General features: G+C 43.7%; 1 protein-coding gene across 25 annotated transcripts in view; it reads right to left on the reverse strand.

Annotated features, from left to right (window-relative positions):
- The window catches only part of ADGRL3 (adhesion G protein-coupled receptor L3), a 489,712-nt gene that overhangs the window by 5,691 nt on the left and 460,311 nt on the right, over window positions 1-23,710 (reverse strand). For 9 of the 25 annotated variants that reach the window (XM_048303575.1, XM_048303573.1, XM_048303579.1 and 6 more), the window contains 3 exons: window positions 9,658-9,786; window positions 6,242-6,259; window positions 1,302-4,175 (listed from right to left, as the gene is read on the reverse strand). The exons of 1 other annotated variant lie outside the window; for it this stretch is intronic. In XM_048303575.1, the coding sequence (XP_048159532.1) occupies window positions 3,370-4,175; window positions 6,242-6,259; window positions 9,658-9,786 (953 nt within the window). In that variant the 3' untranslated portion in view covers window positions 1,302-3,369. Of the gene's footprint in view, window positions 1-1,301; window positions 4,176-6,207; window positions 6,260-9,657; window positions 9,787-23,710 lie in introns of those variants that run through there. 15 more of the 25 variants (XM_048303586.1, XM_048303584.1, XM_048303585.1 and 12 more) reach the window with 6 other exon arrangements.

Below are 23,710 nucleotides of genomic sequence, written 5' to 3' on the forward strand. Positions count from 1 at the left end.
CAAAGCGCTAATAGGCATGGGTAGGCTGGCAAAGAGAAGGGATGGAGAAGAGAGGAAAACCAGCCTGCACACTGATAAACCTGAAATACACAGAAAGGCTGGGGAAGAACGACCATTTGTAGTAAGGGAAGTTAAAGATTTTTCAGTAGGACAAAACCACCCCATAGCAAATCCACCACTGGTTTGTTCTTGGGGAGTTTCAGGAACACTGGTAAATGCTATGGTGATCACCTGCCTCCCACTTCACCACGATGGTATTTGCTAGTGTGTATGTCACCCTCCTCATGAACCCAATTCCACCATATCCTGAAAAACTATTTTTTGAGTCTTATATAGTAAAAGAGTTTTTACTTTCTTCAAAATAAGAGGTACCTCAATTATATAAAGCCTCAGCAGCCTCTTTTGGGCTGCTACATGGATTGTTGTGACCACATGGGTGTGAAACGCCTGTTGTGCCTGCAAGAGTGGGTCCACCATGCACTGTCTAGTTCCATCGCTGCTGGTATGGAAAATAAAATGGAACAAGAAGGCAGCATCAAGAGCAAGAGCACGACCTGGCTGGCCAGTGGCTGTTCTGCTGTGAAGTCAGGTGATTCCCCAATATTCCAATAGGAAATGCTCCCTTGTGGAAACCTAGACCCGGCAAGAAGCACTGCTGTGATCAGTGCTTGGTCCCACAAGGAGTTTCTTCCCCAAGATCTTCTGGCCAGAGTGGCTGCAGGAAGGACTCAGGTGACTCAAACCAGACTCTTTTAGGCCATGAATACCACCAAATACCACCACCCCTGGTTCTCTTCCCCAGCGAGACTCTGCTGAGAAGCACTGAGCAGCAATGTGAGAACAACCCTGGGATGGAGTGGAATTGCTCCACTGCTCTGCTGCTGCATATATCCTCCAGCACTGGGAATATCTTGTCTAACATGTGCCTCACCCACCTGTTACAAATCTTTTGGCTTTTACCCAGCATGACAGGGCTTGGATAGGTGCAGCTTAGATGGAGGCAGCACCAAGTCCCTAAACCCAGGGAATGGGAGGGCTTTGTGAAAAATCACATGCAGAAAATTCATTACTAATCATATCCACAGGTGGTTATTTCCCCCATCAACCTTTCCAGTCTATTTTGTGGCTTTCTGTATTCCTGATTGCCCTCAAGGGATTTTAAAGGGGGAGGCTGGAGGAGAGCAGTGAAGTGCCAGTAGGCCATCAGCAGAGGTGAACGGGAAGGACGACATGGCCAAGGATGGTGATGGAGCTTGGCATACTCCTGGAGCAAGAAAATAAAGAGACAGCAAACAACGACCAAGAAGGCCTAACGGGGACTTGTTTTACTCTTTGACATGCTACCAGCAGTTTTTAATCTCAGAAAACCCAGATTAAAAAAAAAAAAAAAAAGAATAAAATTAAGAAAAAAAAAGAAATCATTACAATGATTAAAAGATACGACACATGAAACACTATACTCAAATCATCCGCGTGTCGTTGGCTACTTTATACAGTAGGCACAAAACAGACCTAGAATCACCTGCAACAAATGTCAACCAGTGTTGTTCTCGCCCCTAAACAAGTACCATCAGCCTGCTATTTCTAGTCAGCTGTAGCTGCATAACCTTTGTGCTTATATTTCTCAGCTTAGGCCTCCTTTCTTTGGCATTGCTCACCCATGCCGTAAAGGAGTGGAGACTCATACTGAAGACAGTAATGGAGAGAGGAACAAGAACGACAAAAAAAGAGAGATTAATTGTACAGTACATACATACAGTATCTTCTAAATCGTGATCAGTTGTTTATTGGTTGGCAAACAAGCTTCACTTTTACAACAAATATTAGTAATGAGGTCATTCAACTGTTGAGACCGTACAAAATGGATCATAAATTAAAAAAAAAAAAAAAGAGAAAAAGAAGAAGAATTCATACTCCGTGCTGCTAATTTACCTCCAGAAAGCCTATGTTACTTAAAAATCTGGTCAAATAAATAAATTTCCTGTTAGGAAAAATAATGAAAAGAGGACTTTTTTTTTTTATTAAAAATCACTGCAAAGTACTTTTTAGCTCACTACGCGTCAATCTATTTTCTTCTTAACCACTGCAGTACAAGTGCCTAAACCGGGGACCAGACTGAGCCGAGAAGGCCCTTTGCTCCTCCAGGGAAATGGCCGTCTCCTGTAGAACCCCCACTACGACTATAAAACCCCGTCAGTCCCTGGATGTGACCCGAGGGCCTGGCTGAGGGGCTGCTCGCCAGAGGTGCTTCACAGGATTATCGTCACGATCGGTTGTGCACTGACAACGAGGAAGTTTGCCCTGCTTTAGTCTGCCAAAAGGTCTGCTGGCAACATGCCGGCTGAAAAAGGTTATACAGCGAGGAAATTAAAAGACTGCCTTGGCTGAAAAGAAACAGTGATGGTGTTACTAAAAATGGTCCTTAGAAAGTGATGTTTGGGGTTTTTTTTTTTTTCCCCAGTGAGTTTTTTTTAACTGGGATGGGGAGGGGACAGAGGGAAGGAGCAGTGGAAGAGGCAAAACAAAATCTAAAAAAAAAAAAAAAGAAAGATTATGAAAAACCTTGCTCCTACTGGTAGACAAACTTACAAGACCAGCACAACAGAAAAAAGTTCTTATTTTTTTTTCCACTACATTAACAGGGACGCAAGTTCTGGAGGAACAGAAAGCAGACTATATGTGCAATGCTAGTATCTGTACATTACATAGAAATTGTTTGCTTCTCTTTTTTCTGCCATTAGTTTTTACCATCCGTTAATACAGCAAAATGTAAAATATGCCTTTAGCACAGGATTCTAGGATTCCCTTCCGTCTCATTAAATTTGTTTATATTTTGTTTGCTCCCGCAGCGAAGGGCGCTGCAGTGAAACCAAGTTGTGAGTGACCATAACCCATGATGTAATCTGGATTGGTAAGAAAGAGTTTTGCTAGCTTGTTTTACGCAGCGCTCCCACCTAGATGCGTCATCGCTACTAGCTTCAAATGCACATTTTTGGCCTTTTATTATTTTTTTTTCCCTCTTAAATCAGGTCCTCGGTATTAAGAGCAACACAGCATCAAGGATTGTTTAAACAAACACGGCATAACTTGAGAAGGCCACGAAGTGTGCCGTTATCTATCTCTTTCATTAACATAATGAAGTCTGTCTGGAGGGAAGAAGGATGGGAAGATAAGGGGGGGCAGCAGTTACTGTCCTCTCCGGGCCGGCCTAAAAATTCCAGTAAAAAAAGTCTGAGAATTTCCTTTTGAACAGCATGAAGATTTAGGAGTACACACAATATTACCACTGTTTGGATTAACTCAGAACAGTAAACCGAGCATTATGGAGAGGCTTTTAGTTGTCTCTTTGCTTAATTTTTGCTGAATCTTCTATAGGCTAGTGACCAAGTGAGCGGGTCCTTTTGCATTGCCGTCCGGGGAGGTTCCCTCTTTGTTTGGTGGGACTATAAAACCGTCGCTGCTGCCTCGACCTAGCTGGTAGTAAGTGTGTAGCTGATGGACGTGGTTCCTGGAGCCAAGATTGGGCATGCTTTTGTAGTAAACATCGTCGGCATCGCCACCGCCGCTTTTCGCTGGTGGAGGATCGGTCTGGGTGCTGGCGGTGACGCTTTCCGTCATGGGCATGCCAGCCAGCGCGGGCATACTGGTGTAGAGAGAATCCCTGTTGGGCGACTGCAGTTCGTCCGTGTGCTCGTTGGTCAGCAAAGGGAAAAAGCTCTCGCTGTTGTCTTGCGGGATGCGGCGCCGACTGTAGAGGTGGGGCTGGTGGTTGTCTGCCGAGTACACCCGGGGAGGCAGCAGTGGGGCATCCGACTCCTCGTGGATGAGCTCCAGGCCCAGGCTCTCCTCGTGGGTGAAGGAGGTGGCGTCATCCAGCACGATGGCGTCATCCTCGCTCCCACCGCCCACGCTGTTGACGAGTTTGTTCATCAAGTTGCGGCTCTGCTCGCTGGAGCGCTCATGGTTGTTCAGGTAGGAAGGGATGTAGTTGGAGGTGAGTTCCTTCAGGATCTTTTTCTCGAGGGCGTTCTCCGTGTGGTTGTACCCGCGGTCAAGGATTTGCACGCAGTTGCTGAGGTACTCGCCGCTGGCGATGCTGTAGCTGTTGCCGTGATTACCATTCAGTGGTAGAGTATCCGTGACACTTGTATCCCTGGCATTGTTCAGAAGCCCCTCTGAAAAACATTACACAAGAGAGGGTGACTTGTACAAACAGGACACTCATGCGGGACGTGCACACTCAAACCCCCTTCCTAGGCTGCCGCGGATGCTGGGGCTGGGCAGCAAGGAGAGCGTTGCGGCCAAAATGGGAGGGCGCAGCTCCATCTAACCAGCTGGTGGTCAAGGCCTTCCCACCAAAAAAAAATGAAAAGCACTGTCAAGTGTGCGACTTGATGTGGCAACATCTAGTTGAAAGGATAACCTCTCCTGGCCAGCATTCTCCTACACCTCTTGTGCTTTATGTATCCCTGGGGGAGCTGAAAAGCAGATGACCTTGGGCTGGTCCCAACTGCCCTGGCTCTAGGAGCTTTGGAGGAAGGGGGCAATTCCTCCCAGATGAGGGAGAAGTATTTGCAGCCCATGCTAATCACTACCAAAACTTTGTTTGGGAGTGTATCCTTCCTAGAGGAAAAAAAGTCTGCTTTCCCCTTTCGCTGGGTAGGCTGTCAGGATAAAGAAAGACATAAGGACTGAATGGCAGGATTCAGGGATTAGCAAGGTGGAGGCACAAAGTGCTTCCTGGCCCAGGATTTTCTGGAACAAGGCTAAATGCCCTACCTCTTCTGCCGCAAGGCAAAACCAAAATTATTTACTCCACACTGGCCAGGTGGGGATTTCCTAATACAACTGATGCTGGAGGTAGCTGTTCTGGGGTCTTGTGAAGCCTTTAAAAATAGCTCCTATTCCACCTGCAAAGTTAAAGCAGTGGGTTCAGTGGAGGGTACAGCAAGTACCATCACTGCCATGGTATAATGGGCTCGTGGGAACCTGAGAGGAGTAACAGGGTCTCAGGGTGGCCTTGCTCTAACTGCTTATTGCATCTCCGTAGCTGTCTCAATGCTGACAATGTAAGGCTGGAGCTCAGCTCTTTCCCAAAGCACTGCAGGAGATGGCAGGGAAGTGCTTTGAGAGCAATGCCCGCATGAGTGGGCAAGGGAGAAGAAAATCAGGCCCAGCAGTTAAGCCACCATGCTTTCTTTTTTGGGATTACTGGCCTCCTTGGAAGGAGAGCAGTGTGGGGATGCATGAAATAACTTATCGACCTCTCAGCTAAGGGCTTCAGGCATTGCCAAAAACTGGCTAGCAACTCCCAGCAAGGCACAGTGGATCAGAGAAGCCATTAAACTGACAATTTCAGATGAACAGTTGCTCATACCATGCCTAGGACATGGCATGTGTACCTTCTGAAAATACAGGATTCAGTCTATATCTGCGATGGAGTAGTTGTTGTATGTCAAGGACTGGAAAGCGCTACTGAAGGCTTCTTCTTGCTTTTGAGTGAAATGCCCCAAATGTGTCGGTCACCTTTTAGGATTCTGAAGCTTACAGGGTGCTGCTGTATCCTGGGTTCCCCAGCAAATGAGGGAGCTATGCCAAAAAATCAACTAGCCATCACAGACATAGAGCAAAGCCGTTGATTTTCACGGTGAAAGGTCTCCAACCGAGTCACGATGCTTGGGGAGAAATGGAAAGTGATCATTTTTGGGGGAGGGCCATATGTAATGGGTGACAGGTACAACAGCATCTGTTTGATGGTTACGCTGAGTAACGTATGCATTGAGGCACTGAGCACTGTGCTCCTGCTGCCAATGCATAGATCTGGGGTTTGGTGCAGAAATAAAATGGGAGGCATTGCCGGTGAGAACAGAGGGGGGGCTGCAATGGAACCCGCCGTATAAAAATGTCATGGCCTCGCAAATAAAAACGTGAAGTTTAAAAAAATGAAAAAAAGCATACACAACTAAATGAGAAACTATGCTGGGTAAACGATACCACAAAAACGAGAAATAAAGAAAGCAGAATCTAATCTCATCTATATATATATGCACACATACATATATATATACACACATACATACACACGCATACACATATATATACATATGTATATTCATAGTCTTTCGATTTCAAAACTGTGAGATTAATTTCCTTTATTAACTACATCATCTATATGTGATGCAATAAAAGTGAACTAAAAAAAATTACATTTGATATGCAATGTTTAGCTTTACTCCCATACTTGTCTCTCTGTAGGGCTCTAAACGACAGCATGAAGAAAAGGAAAGAAAAAACAACAAGTAAGCTTACAGCGACAGTAGGAGAAACATGAGTAAAAAGCAAATTGATGATATGCAGAAAAGAGAGTTAACGGAAATAATTTCCACTGCCCAGAATACATGAATTTGTTACAAGGTTTATTTCAGGTTAAAAATATTGACATTTTAGACAGAAAAAAAAATATTTTACGCGCAATATTCAGTAGTCTACATTTTTATTTAAAAAATTATCACATTTAAACTGTTTTCCAATGCCATTATAAAATGTTCAGCGTGCAACACAAATGAAGAAATAATGCCAGGAAATTTAAGAAAAGTCTAAAGCCGGTAACGGTCATGCTTGAAAAGACAGGCACTGTCATTGTCACTTCCAAGGTCTTAAAATGAATGGCTTTACTTACTGTTAGTTATAATAACCCCGGCAGTTGAAACTGAAATCTGTTTCCTTGCTAAAAATGTTTTGCCGTCCATCTTTTGTAACAGTGCTTTGTAAGAGTATGACTTTGCTCATCATGGGGCTGCTGGCATTTTACAAACTTTGGTAAGTCTGCTTTTTACTTTAACCAAACATATGGCAAACTACATGGACTTGGCAAAAAAAAAAAAGTAAGAGGAATAGTAGTTTGAATAATGGCATTGCTAAATGAAGCTGTTAAGAAAGGCTTAAAACAAGAAGAGTCAGAGAATAAGATGAAGAGGCAGTGATAACGCTCAGCTTCCCCCACTCCTCAGTGGTGTGTGGCACGCTGGATTTTAACTAGAGCTTGTTAATGGTCATTAATGCTTGTTAACACCTTTTCTCAAAATTAGTTCTGACAAAAGGTGTTAGGATGTTTTCCTGCATTGGAGAGACTGAGCCACTGTCAGCTTCCAATGGCAGTGAGCACTCAGCCCCTCACCTACCACTGCCTCCTTCCTCTACACTCTGTGTCCTATCAGGAATTGCTTATGCCACTTGGACATGGGATTTTGGCCTTTTAGGGTCTGATTCCCCACCTCTTTCCAAGGGTAATTTTAAGGACTTCCTGCCCCTGATGATTCTCTGCCACAGATTTGGCTTAAGCAGAGGTATTTTAAAACACCTGACTGGGGAGGGAAAAAGAAATGGGTGGACCAGATTAGTCCCTTGTTCCTTAGGGTGTCCTGCCCCATCCACAGCCATCATCAGAAGTAGTATATGAAGGTGCAAAAAAAATCATATCCTTAGTGATGTGGAATGAGTTAGCTGGATGGTGTTAGCTAACAATGCCTCACTGCATGCCAACCACAGCCAAGGCACACCCAGAGATGATGACAGCATCTACTTTTACAATGCACTATCCTGGCTTTAGCATTCCTGCTGGTGCAGCATCTGTAAACCCCACAGGGCCACAAAGACCACCAGGCCTGGTTGGTTTTGCTACTCTTTATTTCTGCCATGGGATCTCCTAATATTTACAGTTTGTAATTGTCCAGGGACCTAACCAGTTTGAAAACTAATACCTATACCAGTTTAATGGTCATTAATTAACTTGCAGCCTCCTGAAAAGGATGGGTTCTGCTCCCTCTGAAGTCAATGGCAAAGCTCCAGGAGTTTAAATGAGACCAGTATTGGTCCCGCTCTCTTTCTTCACCTCCCATGGATGAAGCCTGGATAGGTTTCTGTTACTCATCTGACTGTGTTGAACAGAATAGCACTTGTAAAAAAATTATGCTGTTTCTGTGGAATAACATTTTGTTAGCTCAGGTAACTGTATCAGATTCTAGTATTAAAAATTTGAAGAACACACAATTATTAAAATACATGTAACACACATTTCTGCCCAAATCGCCTGGGTTCATTTGAGGCACCTAGACCTGAACATCAGGGCTCCTATTAAGGCAAATGCTGACCCAGCATCACCTGTTGCCATTTGATTTAGAAGTCTCCAACACTTCAATGTTATCATGCAACAAACTAGTCAGAACATCAAAGCTCATTTCAACATGTGCAGTACACTGAAATTCTTAAAATTCAGAGCATTACATGTTTAACAGTAGCCCCTTTTTAAAAAAGCATTCTTGGAAGCAAATTTATTGCACAAAGTTAGCATAGTTTAGGAAATTAATAAACAGCAAAAAGGTCAGAAACACATGTGCTTTCCTTGTGCTTTGAATGCAAATACCCTAGTGATACAGTTCAACATCTATTTCTGTCAGAAACAACATACTGCCATAGAGTACAAAGGGGGCTTTCCTGCTTGCATTATAACCATCATTATTTTCCCTCTCTTGGAAATCCTTTACTGGGAAGTGATGCCTTCATTGAGAGTGGAGAGCTGACAGAGTGCTGGCACACTTGTGCTGGAACGCAGAGTTACTCTGCAACTATTCAGCCGCCTTACAAGTAAGAACAAAAGAAAAAAAAAAAATCCTATGGAAGTGGCAAAGGAGGATGGAGCCACCAAGAGACAGGAGCTGTGAGAGCTCCACACTTCCCATCTCCTCCTCAGGCCCTACTTAAACACATCTGCCTCTCCCTCATGGAAGCATCAGGACATCAGCTTACAAACACTGTCCCTTCCCACAGAAGCCAGAGCAGAGACAAACGTGTAGGTGACAAGAGAGTGATTTCCACAGCAGAAACCTCCATTAGATACAACTGACTCTGCCTATTTTCTGTTGCCAAAAGAAGGATATCAAAGATTATCTAGATTTACTACACCTTTTTTCTATTATTTTTTTTCCCTAGTAGCACATACAAAATGTATAAATGCAAACGGCAAAACATTTCTTATCTCAGCTCTGCTCTTTGGACCTGGCCTTCACTTCTTGCTTCAGCTGTTATTTTTCTTAGAGATCAAGGGCAGTTTTGTTTTATTTTGCATTTTACACCCTGTGCAAACCAGTGCACTGCTGACCACATTTCTCTAGGCCATTTCAAATGCAAGCAGCTTTGGTGGCAAAGGCCAGTTTAGCTTCACTTACCTTCAGAGGTGTTCCTGTTTCTGAAATGAATGGTTTAACAAGGAAATGTGCTGACAACAAAGAGAGGAATGGATGCGTCCGACAAAACACACACACACACACACACAAGACCAAAACAATACAAAAGCAAGGAGACTGAATTAAAAAAGTCAAAATCAAAACACTATGAATGCTTTGAGTAAAACTGACAAGAGTCTTTCAAAGTGAATTTGATCGCTCATGGAAAAATAGCATCTGGTAGATGGAAAGATGCATTGAAATGAAAGGAAGGGGAGGGGATCTTTTTTTTGTGCCCAGTTCCAAAAAAAAAAGTGTGTGTGTGTGGGGAGAGAAAAAGAAAAAGGAAGAAAAAAAAAAAAGAAAGAAATGGGCCAAAATAAGCCACAGAAAATGGAATTCTCACTAGAAAAATTAGAGAGAAACTCCAGCACACCTTGTGCGTTGTACATGCTGACAGAAGGGTTGTTATAGACCGCCGATTCCCCGAGCAATGTATTATAAGGGTTGTTAGTGCCATGAGGACGAAGCAGAGCATTGGTTATAAGATGATTAGCCATGGCTCCTGGAGCAGCCCAATAGAAAGACAGAGAAAAAAAACAACAAAAAAGGTCAATCAGGCAAATGTGGTATTAAAAAAAAGGGAAAAAGAACATTCAGAATGACAACAGTTGAAATAGTCCTGATTACAAGCAGCCAGCTAATTAGACTTGGAAAACTGTATGCCACTAAAGCAGAACAGATGTTACTGACGATGCACAAATCCAAACCAACGCAAAAGAAAATGTATCAGAAAGCAGATAAGCTACATTTATGGTGGTTCCCCAGTTGCTCGGAGTGTAAGCAAGGCTGCGCCCACATGCTTGCTACAAAGAAAGAAAGGAAGATAGCAGCCTACACAATGTGGGGGGAAAAACTCTCCGGAAAGTGCCAAATGAATAAAAAAAAAAAATATATATATATAATGACTAACAGACAACAGCACATTCAACTCCCACTATGTGCTAGGATCTCTTTTACCAGTCCCTCACAACACATCTAAATCAAAAAAGCAGAATTAAAGAGAAAGGATGGAGAAAGCAGCTTCGCCGAAGGCTCTCAGCATTTCTCAGACAGCAGCTGTTTCTCATGTCTAAGAGGGCAAGTTTCACTTCAACTACTTCTCTGATACCATCGTCAAGAACATCCACAACCACCTGAATCCATCTTGGAAGGTGAGAGCACTACAGCTCTGTCAGGCATTTCTACCAGGAATGAGAGGGGCCACGAAGTGCATGTCTCAAGGCTCTCTGCGTGCCCCACAAACACCTTGTTTCCCCACTCCCGCACCTCTTTGCTGCTCTTTCCAAGCACTCAGCCAGCAGTTGTCCTTTGCTCTTTGGTTTTGGTTACCAAGACCTACCTACTATTTCAATTTGCAGGCATCAACCCAGGAAGCAAAGTCTCCCCCTACCTTTTAGCTGACCTACAGGATGAAAAACCCTTAAGCCCTTGCTGTGAACCTCTTCTATTCTCCGAGACATGACCGAATTAAAAAACTTGCCCTTCAGGGCCATTCCCACGGAGGTCTAGAGCAGGAAGGATGACCATGGTTTTTAACTGCCAGGACTAAACTCTTAAGACAAAACCTTTCCGCCGGGAAAGTAAGTCACTGGTAGGGCAACTAGAACTAGTTAGGACAGGACTGTCAGAGGGCTCAGGTGACCTGGCTGTCACCAACATCCAACAGCCTCAACCCAAAGAAGTAACTAAAAAGCCAATCCTCAAAACCAGTAACCCTTTCAGGAATATTTTTACCAGTGTCTGAGGCATGGTGACCCCATTTGCCTCTCTGAGGTGTGGAGGTGGCCCCGTGCCAAGGTGAAGGCTGTCTTTGGAAGGCATGTGGGGCACTGGGTACAATCTCTTTCTCTGGATGGAGCTGCTGAGGATATATAAGCCCTGAGGGTCTCTGGCTAGTACAAATCCCCTTTACAGGGAGTTCTCTGAAAGCGCACATCTACTAAGTATTTACAGAAAGGCAAAACCTGGCCAAACCTCAGGCTAGGTGGAAGCTGCCTCCTGCTGTGCTTGTATGCAGGCCTGGGATGGCATTTCCCTGTGTCTGTGTAGGTAGAGGAGAGAGCAGACTGTTTCTTGCCTCTCCCCCATCATCCCCCAGCACTTCCCAGCCCCAGGCGTATGGCATCAGCAGATCACTTAATCGGTCTTTTGAGCACAGGACAAAGTAGAAGGCAGCGTTGTATGGGGGCTGCATGCCAGGGAGGCTCCTCGACACATGCAGCTGGAAAAAAAAGACTTGTTTTCTCTCACCTGAGGTTTTTGTTTATGCTGATGGAAAGCAAGATGAGCTGCTGTGTTTGAAAATAAGGAAACAAAGCTGTCTCCTGTAAGAAAACATTATATGAACGCTTAACTAAGTAACCTTGAATGTAACTAATAGGTAAATGAGTCAATTCTTTCTTTCTGGTAGTATGTTTTCTCTCAATCTCACATACATCTGGGATGAGGGACTGTAGCAACCACTTCTCTTCTTGCACTGGTTTTATACCAGTAAGCACTAAGTCCATTAAAATTGTTTCTGCTTTCATTCCACTTTTAATCAAGCCAGGCCATAAAAGATTCAAAAAGGGACTCACTTTTATATAGGTAATGAGAATGTCCAGAGTTAATGCTAGCCATAAACTCAGAAGTGATATAATCCTCCCATTTGAGATTTAACCCAATCTCCAATTCAGTCCCTATGAGAATTGGTATGAAAAATATACCCACGGTGGGCTTTTCAGCACTTTAGCTTGAGGTGTCTTTAAATGCCAGCTGCCAGAAAGAGCATCTCACTCAATATATCCATGGCCTGATCTTGTCTAGCGAACCCCAGCAGGCAAGAACAAGCTGATCCCACCATGGATGGGCATGTTTTGCATGCGGGATGCTCTCAGGCTGCGACAAGAAAGAAGGGATCAACTTGTGTCAGCACTTAAATGTAGGTTTTGCTTGCCTGCATTTGCCAGCATGGTGGGCTCTGGAATGAGCTGAATTCACACAAATATGCCTCTTTCAGCCAACTTTTAACACAGTTCCATGATTCTGACTACAAACTTGCAAAAAAAGTTGAAAATACAGAATAAGTAAATAATTTTTGCTCTTGGGTGTGTAAAAGACAGGGGTGGTACTATAGCCACCCATTCCTGTATGCAGGAGCTGAGCAAAAATACTCCATCTTCTGCCTTCCTCTTCCTTGATTACATTAAGATTTTTTAATTTACTATTCAAAATGCCACTTTCAATACTCCAGTGCTGAGTAAGTCTCCTGGTGCAAATCCAAAACAAACCCTCTGCTATATCTTTCAATACTTTTAGAGACCCAACTGGGCCCTATGCACTCTGCAGCAGGTTCCCGTCATGGCAAACTTCACACTCTCTACATGCCACAATAAATGCAACTTTGCCATCTTAAATACAAAATGAAAAGTACCCAATATTCATAAATTTGGGCTCTTGTTTCTCACTAACTGCTCTTGAGTTGCAAAATTCCCAGCCTAAAAGGGTGTTGAGAGAGGTTTGCATCCAGGCTCCAAAAAGCCTACAGTTAAAGCTTTTGATAAAACAGTAATATACCAAAAAAACCCCCAAAAAGTCCAAACCCTCATTATTTGGTTTCTCTTTCCCAGAAGAAAGAAAGAAAACTGTAACACCAGCCATGCATTTAAGTATCATTCTGGCTTTTTCATACCACTTTATCATTGCTATAGCAACCAACAGGACTATTAGGAAGAGCAGATTAGGTCTGCAGATGAGGCAGGAGCAGAAGGAGCAGCTAGACTACGGAACTATCACCTCATCTGCATGAAAATGGCCTTAGTAATAGAAAGCCAACAAAACCCCAATAAAGTAAGCACGGGATCATAGCAGCATACACTCCCAAAACACCATGGGGAAAAGCAGAGAGCATTATTCTGCAGTCCTGTGTCTGGGTGCGCATCACTGGGGCTGCAATTACAAAGGTCAGTGCATGTCCAGGGGCCCAAAAAACAGAAAGATCAGGGCTGCAAGTGCCTGTCAACCACCTGGAATCTCCTCCTGGCAGAGCACTCTTGGGATGGGACCCTTGGCAGCTGTCTGGCCCAGTGCTGGCAATGTGCCTAATATCCTCAGCAGGCACCAGTTATCATCACTTACTTTTATTTATTCACTTGCTGCTGGATCCTCGGCTCTCAGCATCTGTGGTGCAATGCAGAGCTCTCCCAGCAAACCCCACAGCTCTGTATCATCCTTGCTTTCCTACATTCCAGCAATAGCAGCCCCTGTACAAATCCCTCCTTTGCCATCTGCTGAACCACCTAAGCCCAGCACACAGCCACCATTCTTTATTTAGTCAGGGGAACTGCCTTCTACCCAGCTGTGCTGAATCACCTTCAGTTCTGCTAGTCAAAGGTACCCAACTGAAAGCAAATGCATTCTGTTTCCAAACCCCTATCATGCTGTGCACGTGTGGGAGCACGAATTTGGGGTTGGAAAAAAGATGGGTTCAAACGCACAGGTTCACCTTTTACAGCACGATGAGACCATCACAACCAACAAACATTTAACAGCAGAACTCACACCTCTACAAAAACATTCCCTGCAACCACACTGGTACAACTAGAGTCCCAAGTCTCCTTGTTTCCACTGGTATTCAACAAAGTTCAGAGCAAAACACAGCTACCGGGTCAGCCCTAATATCCAAAATTACATTCAAATTCGGGTCTCTGGAAAGGCCAGTGCTCAGTTCAAGTCTTCCTGACACTGGATTTCCTCAAGTGAAGGATTTACAGGCTGTAATCACAAGGAGAAAGAAATGATGGTCTTTCAGAAGGCAAGTATTCGCTGGGTAACACAGATGCTCCTGCCCCTCTCACAGTGTCAGTGATCCTCATGATTCAAGCACCACAGATCTAGCCTTACTGGGTTTAAAAGGCTGGGAGAAGCCATGGCCTGTGCTCAGGAGAGATCTGGAGGGTTGCACTTTTGACTTGCAAACTGAGAAAAACTGTTAGGAAAACCAACCAGGACAAAGAAAACGAAAATCCCACAATTTTTAACATCACTGTAACCAGACACAAAGGATTCAGATAGCTACAGTCAGCTGCTTTCTGTGCCTATGAAAGTAGGTATTATTTTAATGACAGTATGCAACCAAATGGTACCTTTTTCTTTCCTAGAGAGGTAGGAAAGAAAGGTAGAAATTGATGTCCTTGATGCACAACAACACTGAATGTAGCAATAATTTTTTGGAAGAGATATGTGTAATGACTGCATGGGAAAACTGTATCTTGTTAAACACAAGTATGGTTTATTCACTCACTGAAAGGATGAAAATTATGATGACAAGCACATGTTGCCAGACTCTAGACTGCATCACTCAGGAACAAAATTCAAAAAAATTTCTTGTGGGCAGCTGGCAGACAAAGCCACACAAAGACACTGAGGTTACCTTGAATCATCTGCATGGCCTACCCAGCTGGAAAGGAAATGGATTCAACTGCTACTACAGATTTTCTGAATGATACTGTCACTCACCATGGCTCTGCCTGGCTGAAAGGGTTTGAGCAGCACTGCTTTAACTGGGATCATCTGTCTGCACAGGTAACACCACCACTGTCTTCTTTGACTCCTGGTCTTCTCAACTGTGTACCAAAATCAGCTCTATGTTGGCTACGTGCATTTTAGCAGGGGATGGAGAGATTTCCCCAACACCCAGCAGATGTGACAGAAGAGCAGTTTTGCTGAGAAAGGAGAACGGACCAGCTTACAAATTTAACTGGATGAACTAGTGAATTCTTAAAATGTCCCTAAGAAATCAGTATTTTCCAAATTAAATGCTTTCACTTTTTGTTCCAAAAGAGTGACTTGTATGAAAGCTGGCTTTGCCTTTTTCATATTATGTCAACTTTTTACTAGAGTAGAAACAAATAGTTTAGAAAAAGCACATCTGAGTCATAACAAAATGTTTCATTGCCTCTGACCCAGCAATTCCAAAATGTAGATTTTCTTGGGCTCTTTTTGTTTGTTTCAGAAGAAAATATATGTACTGCTGTGTTTTCAATCTCAGTCCTGTTTCCTCCCTATTTTGCCAACAACACATCTCCCCTTCTGCAAGGTAAGGGCACAGGCTGTACTCCTGCCTGCTCTGACTCCTGAAGCACTCAACTTATCTCGTGGTTCACAACCACCATGAACCAGATCAGCTTCTTGCACATCATGTCCTTGACTTCAGACTACCCTGCAGAGACAAGTGACAGCCAGGAAGAACATGGACCATTCCCTGAAGGTAGTGCAGTTCCTCAGCTATCAGGGTACATGGTTTAGCCTGGACACAAACGATGTGGTAAGAGCTCAATCTCTCCTTAAGTGCCCATTAAAACAACCCCACAACACATGCTGCCTTACCCTAAATGTAGTAAATAACTCAGACTTGAATGTCACTGGAATAGCCTCTCTGCACTGATTTCAGTTTGTAAATTCTGGCTGGTTTTATACTTCACTTAGTATTAACTTACTCCACTTTGCTCCCAGGGAAACAAAAGTAGGTTTGTAGGAGTCAAAGCTCTAGTGTTCTTTGAGACCTTCCTTACCAGCATTCCACAGTGTCCTTTTCTACAGGTAGAGTTTTCAAGTATTTAAAGAATCCTGGTCTTCCATGTGTTCACAGTTTGCTCCAACAATAAATGCAATTATGAAAAGCAAAATCACACATATTTGCTGGAGGACAACAGGTATTTTCAGCATTTTTCTGAGTTCCTTCCAACGAATGCTCTGACAGTTAGATTTATCGAGCTGTGTTCTTATAATAGCCAACAGGATTCAGTTAATAAACTTCTGTAAACTTCCCTATTAAATTTCTCTCAAATAGGTTTGTTGTCACTTGCAGCATCTAATCTTATTCATTGTGAAGCTATTAATACTGACTGCAGTGAAATGGAGTTTCAGCAAATGAGGTTGTTAAGCTCTGGGCCATCTTCTGCCAAATGAAACATCCCGTGTTTTTATGCAGAGACAGGGGAGTGAAAGCATTTCTTTGCCCCTTTTTTTTCCACGTTCTTCCTTCGGCAATGATTTCAGATGACAAACCTCTGCTGGATTATAATCTGCAGGCCATGTTCAAAACACACAGCTAGTCCACATCAATTTATAAATATTTGCTCACTCACTAATTACTTTTTCACTGCCTGGAGCAGAAACATTGTCCCAGGATGGGACATTTCTTTATACCACCATGACCCCTTCCAAGGGTTTATACCACACTGTATCTCAACTATACAAACATCCATTATCCCTAATTATTCCTGTTTACAATTATTTCTCACTAAACCTGAGGCCTTACCCAAGATGTGCAGAGAGCCCTGCCTGTGGTGAAAATTGGACAATGCTTATAGGAATCTATAAAAGCAGCTATGCTTTCTTCCTTCCTCCTTCACAGTCATCATATTAAGACTGCTTTGCAGCAGTACTCTGCCAGATCTAATACTCCCCAAAGCCTGCTCTGATTTCAGAAATTGCCTTGCCCTTACTTTTCCTCTTTAAAGCTGATCCACCTAATGACTGAACTTCCAATTATATGGCTGTCAATCCTAAAATCAAAGCCAGTTCATAATATCTCCCAAAGGAAGAATGTCATGTCACTCACTGAAATCACTGCAACAAATCTCAGCTAACTCAGTCCCAGGCAGCAGAGAGGCAAAATAAACCGGGAGAATATCAACAATGGGATTAATTTTGCACATAGGCAGAAATAGGAGTTAAACTCCCTAAGTTTTGATCCTTGATGCAGAAAATCATAATTTTTCTAGCATAAAATGTACAGCCGATTGAAAAACAGGGGTGGGAAAAGATAAAAACCACCAGAAGCAATTTGCTAGTCCAAAAGGCTGATGACTTTCCCTTACAAAGAGAAAATATTCCTCTGCTGTCACCTACCTGGAATTTGTCTCTACTTCATATGTGATTATCAGGATGGGTCATTTTGAGGCCACTTGCTGACATTTAGCCAAACCAACAGTTGCTTAACAGGGTTGTAGAGATTTTTGGCTTAGAAACAGCAATCCCTTGTGACTGAACTGGTGCAATGGCATGTGGACTACTCCTCCAAATACGCCCTCCATCTGGGCAATGGGCCTCAGGAAGGGCTATCCATGGGGTCAGGGGAGGATAAGTGTGTCTGTAAGAGTTACCACAGGGAACAGAAGAAGCAGAAGGGCACGGCGGATGAAACCAAGGAGCTTCATTAGGAAAATGCCAGTGGTGGTAAGATGGGGAGGTAAAGGAACAGCCTCTTACACTGGGTAAAATGCAAGTTTTAAAGTCCTGATATAAATTAACTATGATTTTTTTTTTTTTGGAGGCTCTCCCTGGAGTTGTGAGCACTAATACAAGCACCCAGGGTGCTGGGACAGTGAGCACCCTTGAACACCAATCTGCCCAGTGAGGAGCAGGAGTTGCAGCACTCGAGCAGCTGTGGCTGGATGAGATGCTAGAAAACAGCCCACAGGCTCCCTCTGGATTAGATTAGATTCTTCTTATCCCTTCATTTCCACCAAACAGCTAGGGGACACTTAAACACCTCCAGAAATCCCCTTCTCAAGTAGCAGCCTGGACTTAAAAAGAATAGAAACTGAACTTCTAATCATATTCTAGAGGGGGAAGAGACTAGCACTGGTGTCTGTTTGTGCCTAAACCAGAGGCCTCCAGGCTCCAGGACTGATGGACCCCTTGAAACAAAGAATATCTTTCCCAGGACTGAGAGCTTTGCAGTGTGAAGGATGATGCTCAAGGGCAAGGACTGCTGCATCCCTCAGGTTCATGCAGCACCTTGTCCCTGCCAATCCAGCAATGGTCAGCACAGACATGTTAGACACTGACACCTCTCAGCACTCGGCACAAAGGGACAGGTTCGGGGCAAAAGGGCTGTGTTTTAGATTTGAAGCAATGACAATGAAGAAGTGAGATCTGCACGTTGACAGATGATGGTCTCTGAATGGTCACTGAAGCTGCTGTCCCTGCCAAGAGCCATCCCAGGTTCAGCTTTGATAATTCCTCTGCATTTACATCCATCAAACCCTGAGCATCACTGAAAACAGAGCTCAAAGCTTTTAAAGCATCTCCAGGGCGTGCTCATATTTGAACAGACACGCCTCTTGCTCTACACCACATATCCAGCTGCCCAGTGATGGTACTCACAAGACCAAAGTGTCTGCAGAAGACAGACACTTTTCTTTAGTCCAGTTGTCTTTGAGCTGTAAAGTGCTCAGAAACCAAGAATAATGTGTATTTTTATATCCATAAATATTTTGCTGAGCTCCTTCTAGGCATCTAAAGATGCATTCATGAACAAGGAGAGCAACTGTGGGCACCTTGGACATCCTGTGAGTCCTCTGCACTGAACCTGCTTACCCCAGAAACACAACAGGAACAAGAAATAATAGGAAAAAAGTGACCATTAACACTGCTGCCAACATGAATGTTCATATAGCCACAACTCACTAATTCAAAATGAGTAGGTCCCCACACCCTAAAATGATCTCTCTGAAAGACATGACATGAAAGCAGACTGACTTAACAGGAGAAACTGGGGCATTGTTTGCTGCCAACTGTAAGAAGACAACAAACAGAGGAAGTATTTAGTCTCTAATGTCTTTAAGCCACAAGAAAAGTCATAGGTGTTAGAGCAGGTAAGAAGTGTTTAGACAGACAGTGATTGATCATTTGGTGGTGTCTTCTGAATATCCTATCAAGATGAGCAGAGGCACTTCCACCTCTGCCAGAGCTTGGCTGCTTGCTATTTGTTTTATATGCAACATAAATTTAGCAGAAATCTCTCTGTCACGCCAGTCACATTAATCCATCAAGGAGCAAACAAGCATCTTGAGAAAGGCTGATGAGTGACAACAGTAGCACTTCCACTGTCCAAATTTCCACCCTCTCTCTGCTTTGTCTAGGCAGCAAAGGGTCAGCATTGGCAAATGGCTTGTAATGAGAAGCTATTGCACTGTGAAACGTACCATGGAAGGGGTTTGAGATCCCTGGGGAATCCATTTCTGCTCCTTTCTTTTCTCCCTTTTTATTTTCCCCTCCTCCCCTGCTTGCCTGTGCTTTTTACCACACCAAATTCTAACCACTTTTCACTGCTCTATTGCCCAGTTATGTCCACACCATGGCACCCACCACCCCTGCAAACAGCTAAACTGGAACTTCTTGATCTTGCAACACTGAGACACATCCAGCAGCCCTCATCTCTCAGCAGAGAGGGCAGATCTGGGGAGAGTGACCCAAAGCTGACTCATTGCACTGTCTGAGTGCTAACCTATACCTCCTGTATTCTGGAGTGACAGTCCAAAGGAAGTCCAAAGGAAGAATTTAACCTGCTGGTGTTTTCTAAATAACTGCTTCCTAAAAATGCAAGAAAATATATCCACCTGAAAATAATTCCGCAACACACACAGTTGTCCCTGCTGAGTTCACAGTCCAGATACGATTTCAGCCTGGAAATCACAGCTTAATTATATTTTTGGGTGGGTGGAAGGAATTTGATGGGAGATTTCATTTAGGAAACAATCAGGTCTCAGTTGGGTTAGAAATCAGGATATTAATGTTCTTCATTTTAATTTTCCTCTCTGACTCAGATTCCCACTGTTTGAATTTGAGCTCAATTTGTTCTGTTCATTATGAAGAAATCCACATGAATTTGACATTAAACTGATTACCTCTGAAAACAGTAGCAATAATTTCCCTTTTTCCTGTGTGTGTTTCAGATTAAGTCTTTGTGGTTGATATAAAAACGCAGGGGAGAAATAATAAAGCAAAAGGAAATCAAGTATTTATTCTGGAACGCTACCCAGAAGAGGAAACATGCAATGGCATTTAGGCATTTGGGAAGAAAAAGCAAGGGGCAGGGACAAACAATACCCTCATTTCCATTTCCCTTTTCAGCCCATTTGCATGGGAGCAAACAGGGAATGAACACGGCTTTCCTAGTCAGGGATAATATCTGTTGTGCCAACACTGGGGATCTGAGGGCTTTGTGATGACTCTGATAGGGTTTGCTGGCAAGGGCCTGCTACCACATGAATGGACCCTTAAGACCACATGGATGAATTTGTATTTAAGACTCACCATCCTTCAGCAAGAGCTGCCAGGGGTCCTGAGCTCCAATCTGCAACAACTTTTGAGGCCCTTATGACCCCCATAACCCTTAGTGATCTCAGTGAGACACACCAGGGACCCACAGCCCTGCTTGGCCCTGTGCATGCAGTCCTAGCCTTGTGTCTGTCTCCTGGCTGGATCTTGGACCTGGGCTGTAGCTCAGTTTCCAGCCCTGTCTCTGCCAGTATCTCCTGGTGGTCTGGGCTGGACCCTGCACCAGGTTCATACCCTCACCTTGTCCAGGGCTCTGCCTCCTGGCTTAAGCCCCTGTGGCACAATGAACCATCAGTGAGGGTTTGGATTGTGCTTGACTCCCCCTCATCTCCCAGATGTTCTCTCTCATGAAACAGCTCTGCTCTTGCAGCTCCCTGCTGTTTCTTTTCTTTCAGACAAGTGGAGCAGCAATGCAAACCACCAAGATGTCCCTCCAGGAGACCTCCACACATGAGGGCGGTGGGGATGGTGAGCAGTGCTTTGGGGGTGGGTGGACATAAAGCATATATGCATACAGCCAGATGACAAGAGGTGCACATACTCCTGTTTTTATAGAAGGACTGCTATTGGGATAAACTATTTAACTTGCTGTCTAGTTTGTAAGCCAAGACTCAGAGCCTTACAGCAGGAGAACAGCACTTGACCCAACACAATAGACTTCTGGAGCACTTTCTATTCTCTGTGAAATCTGGTGGCTTTACCCCTAGCCCCTTTATTTCTCTGCAGAGGGAAGAACTACTGTGTGCTAACTTGAATTGATACATACAACTCCATACAAGCATTCTCCTATAACAAAGCACTGCCTTGTACCAGTGACGAAGTCCTTTGTCTCTGCTGCTCTCAAGCCTCACCAAAACAAGAAACAGTCCTTTCTTTAACAGATAACTCCCACTTTTCCTCTGAAAAAAAAAAAAATCACACACATAATACCACCACCTCCCTCCCCCCAGCCTGAAAATCTGAAGGGTAACAAAGTACTGTATAGCTCATGATGATTTTTTTCCTCTCCCACTTGTCTCACATCTAGAGAGAGACAGTAATTACTGTATTGCCTCTCACCTAAGACATGGATAAAAATAGGCTGGTGTCACATTGCTGTTTCGTGCTATGACTGCTTGTTTGCAAGGCTGGCTGAGCTATTCCAGAGCTTTTCGACATGAACACTCCAAAAGTGCAAAGAGACCCGTCCCTCACAATCCTGAGGTGGCCAACTGGATGTACCCGAAGCTCAGGCAAACTCTGTTGCTTTTCCTTCATACATTCCACTTTTCAGCCTTCAAAGTACTAAGCTTCAGCAGTCGGTGCCATCCTACATGCATCCCTTTTGTACTACTTTTTCAGCACTGCATCCAAGTGCCTGCATTAAGATCACACACCAAACACCCTGCTGGCAAAGGGAAACCTCTTTTTCCTACTTATGAGGTAATCAGCTTGGTTCAGCTTTTACACCTCTGAAGTTTTCAGCACTAGGAGAAGAAATGTAGAGCCCAGGTTGGATGTGAAATAGGTGGCAGAAGTATGCAGCCAGACCCAGGGTGTGAAAAATTGGATGAAGTTGCAGTGGGAGTGCAAGGAGCAGGAATCCCCCTGGATCCTCAAGCTGAGACCATGACCATGGGATGGACAGGCATGCTCTTCATTAGACTAAAAAAGGAAATCCACAGCCAGTTTCTCTTCCCTTCCTCCTGATTTCAGTGGTATAACAACCCTGAATCCACACCACTACTAAGTCATAATAAGCAGCAAGGGGAAACAAAGCCAGACATACTTTTTATTAATCAATAATTAGATGCTACCTTCAGGAAATATCTGAAATAGTTTTGTATGCCTTATGATAGAGTTTGTAAAGTTCTCACTACAGAACACATTATATCAGGCAAGTTTGGGGTTATGCCTGAAATTCCTGGTGTGATAAATGAGAATAAGAAAAGTAACATTATGGTCAATTACTTTGGCAGGGGGAGGGGGAAATAGCAAATAAAAGAGAATATGAGGCTGAAAAGAGCCATAAGCAGTGTGTTATCTGCTAAATCAGAAAAAGACATAGCTGTATGTCTAAAAGAGGGATGCACTAACACAGACACCTTATTTCAGACTGACGCCCAGGAGGTTCATGATGGAAGAAGAAGTGAGATGTCAGACAGAAATGCTGGTCATCATACAGGAAATATGGATAGCTAGAGCAGTCTTGCCTGGGATGTCATCATGTGGCAGGAGGCTGTGAATATGGTTAATGATATGAGGGAAAAACCAGGTTTGAATGAGATAGTACCCCAGCTGGAGGACGTCTCACTGCTTTCTGCTCCCCCAGCAGAAAACACAAAAACTCAGGGCTGGCCCAACTCAGTGCTGGACAAGGAGTGGAGTTAAGCTCCAGGACCTGGATGCTAGGACAATTCTGGGGACAAAGGATCACTTTCTTCCTGTTTTAGAACACAGATTGCTCTCTGAAGGCTCTGGGTAACATGCCAGCACACAGAGAATGTTTAACCTGGGATAATACAGATAATTTTGTGCAAAAGGTGTCTAGGCTGGGAAGGCTGGAATGGGAGTTTTGAACAGGAATGGGAGCCTGTTGTATCATCCTCAGTCAGGGAAAGTATGTACTGACCACACAGTTCAAGGCTCACACTTGAATCCTCTGAGCCTTAATAGCACACTTGTAAATAAAACATTAATGAAACAGCTCCTTTGGATATACATTTAAATATTAAGAGTAAGACAGGAACTGTGAAAAACATATTGCCCCACTGCTCTGTTCAGGCTGCACCTCTCTGGAGTGTTTGCTCTGTGGAGAGCCCTAAGACCACAAATGTTGCTTTTCAGCTGAAATAAACAGGATAAAGGAGAAATACTGGAGCCTTGTGCAGCTGGGATTACTGTAGATGTCAGGTGTATTTCCATATAGAACTGACCATATGGAACTGCTAGCTTTGGAAATGCTATCTCCCATAGAAATGTTTTTAACCTCCACTTCGCAAATACTTCTGTTTACCAGAAAAACAAACCAAAACCCAACAACAAAAAATACTGTGCCTGCCTGTGTTAAAAAGAGGGAGGGTGACTCCATATAATTGTAAAACTTACTCAAGTCACTTCAGTGTCCCACCTAAAGGGCTTCCCTTCCACTTATCAGGCTGCTTCTGTAGTCAGTAGAAAGATTCGGGCCCTTCAGGTGATTCATCTCATCCCGTGTTACACAAGGAAAATGGCTGGATGAAATGTGCTTTGAAGATGCTTCCCCTGGCAGTTCATTTCCCAACTGACCTTTAAATAACAGGCACATCTAGTAACAGGCTCTCACCGCACTAGGATGA

This window comes from Corvus hawaiiensis, chromosome 5, assembly GCF_020740725.1.
Source record: "Corvus hawaiiensis isolate bCorHaw1 chromosome 5, bCorHaw1.pri.cur, whole genome shotgun sequence".
NCBI classification, from domain to species: domain Eukaryota; kingdom Metazoa; phylum Chordata; class Aves; order Passeriformes; family Corvidae; genus Corvus; species Corvus hawaiiensis.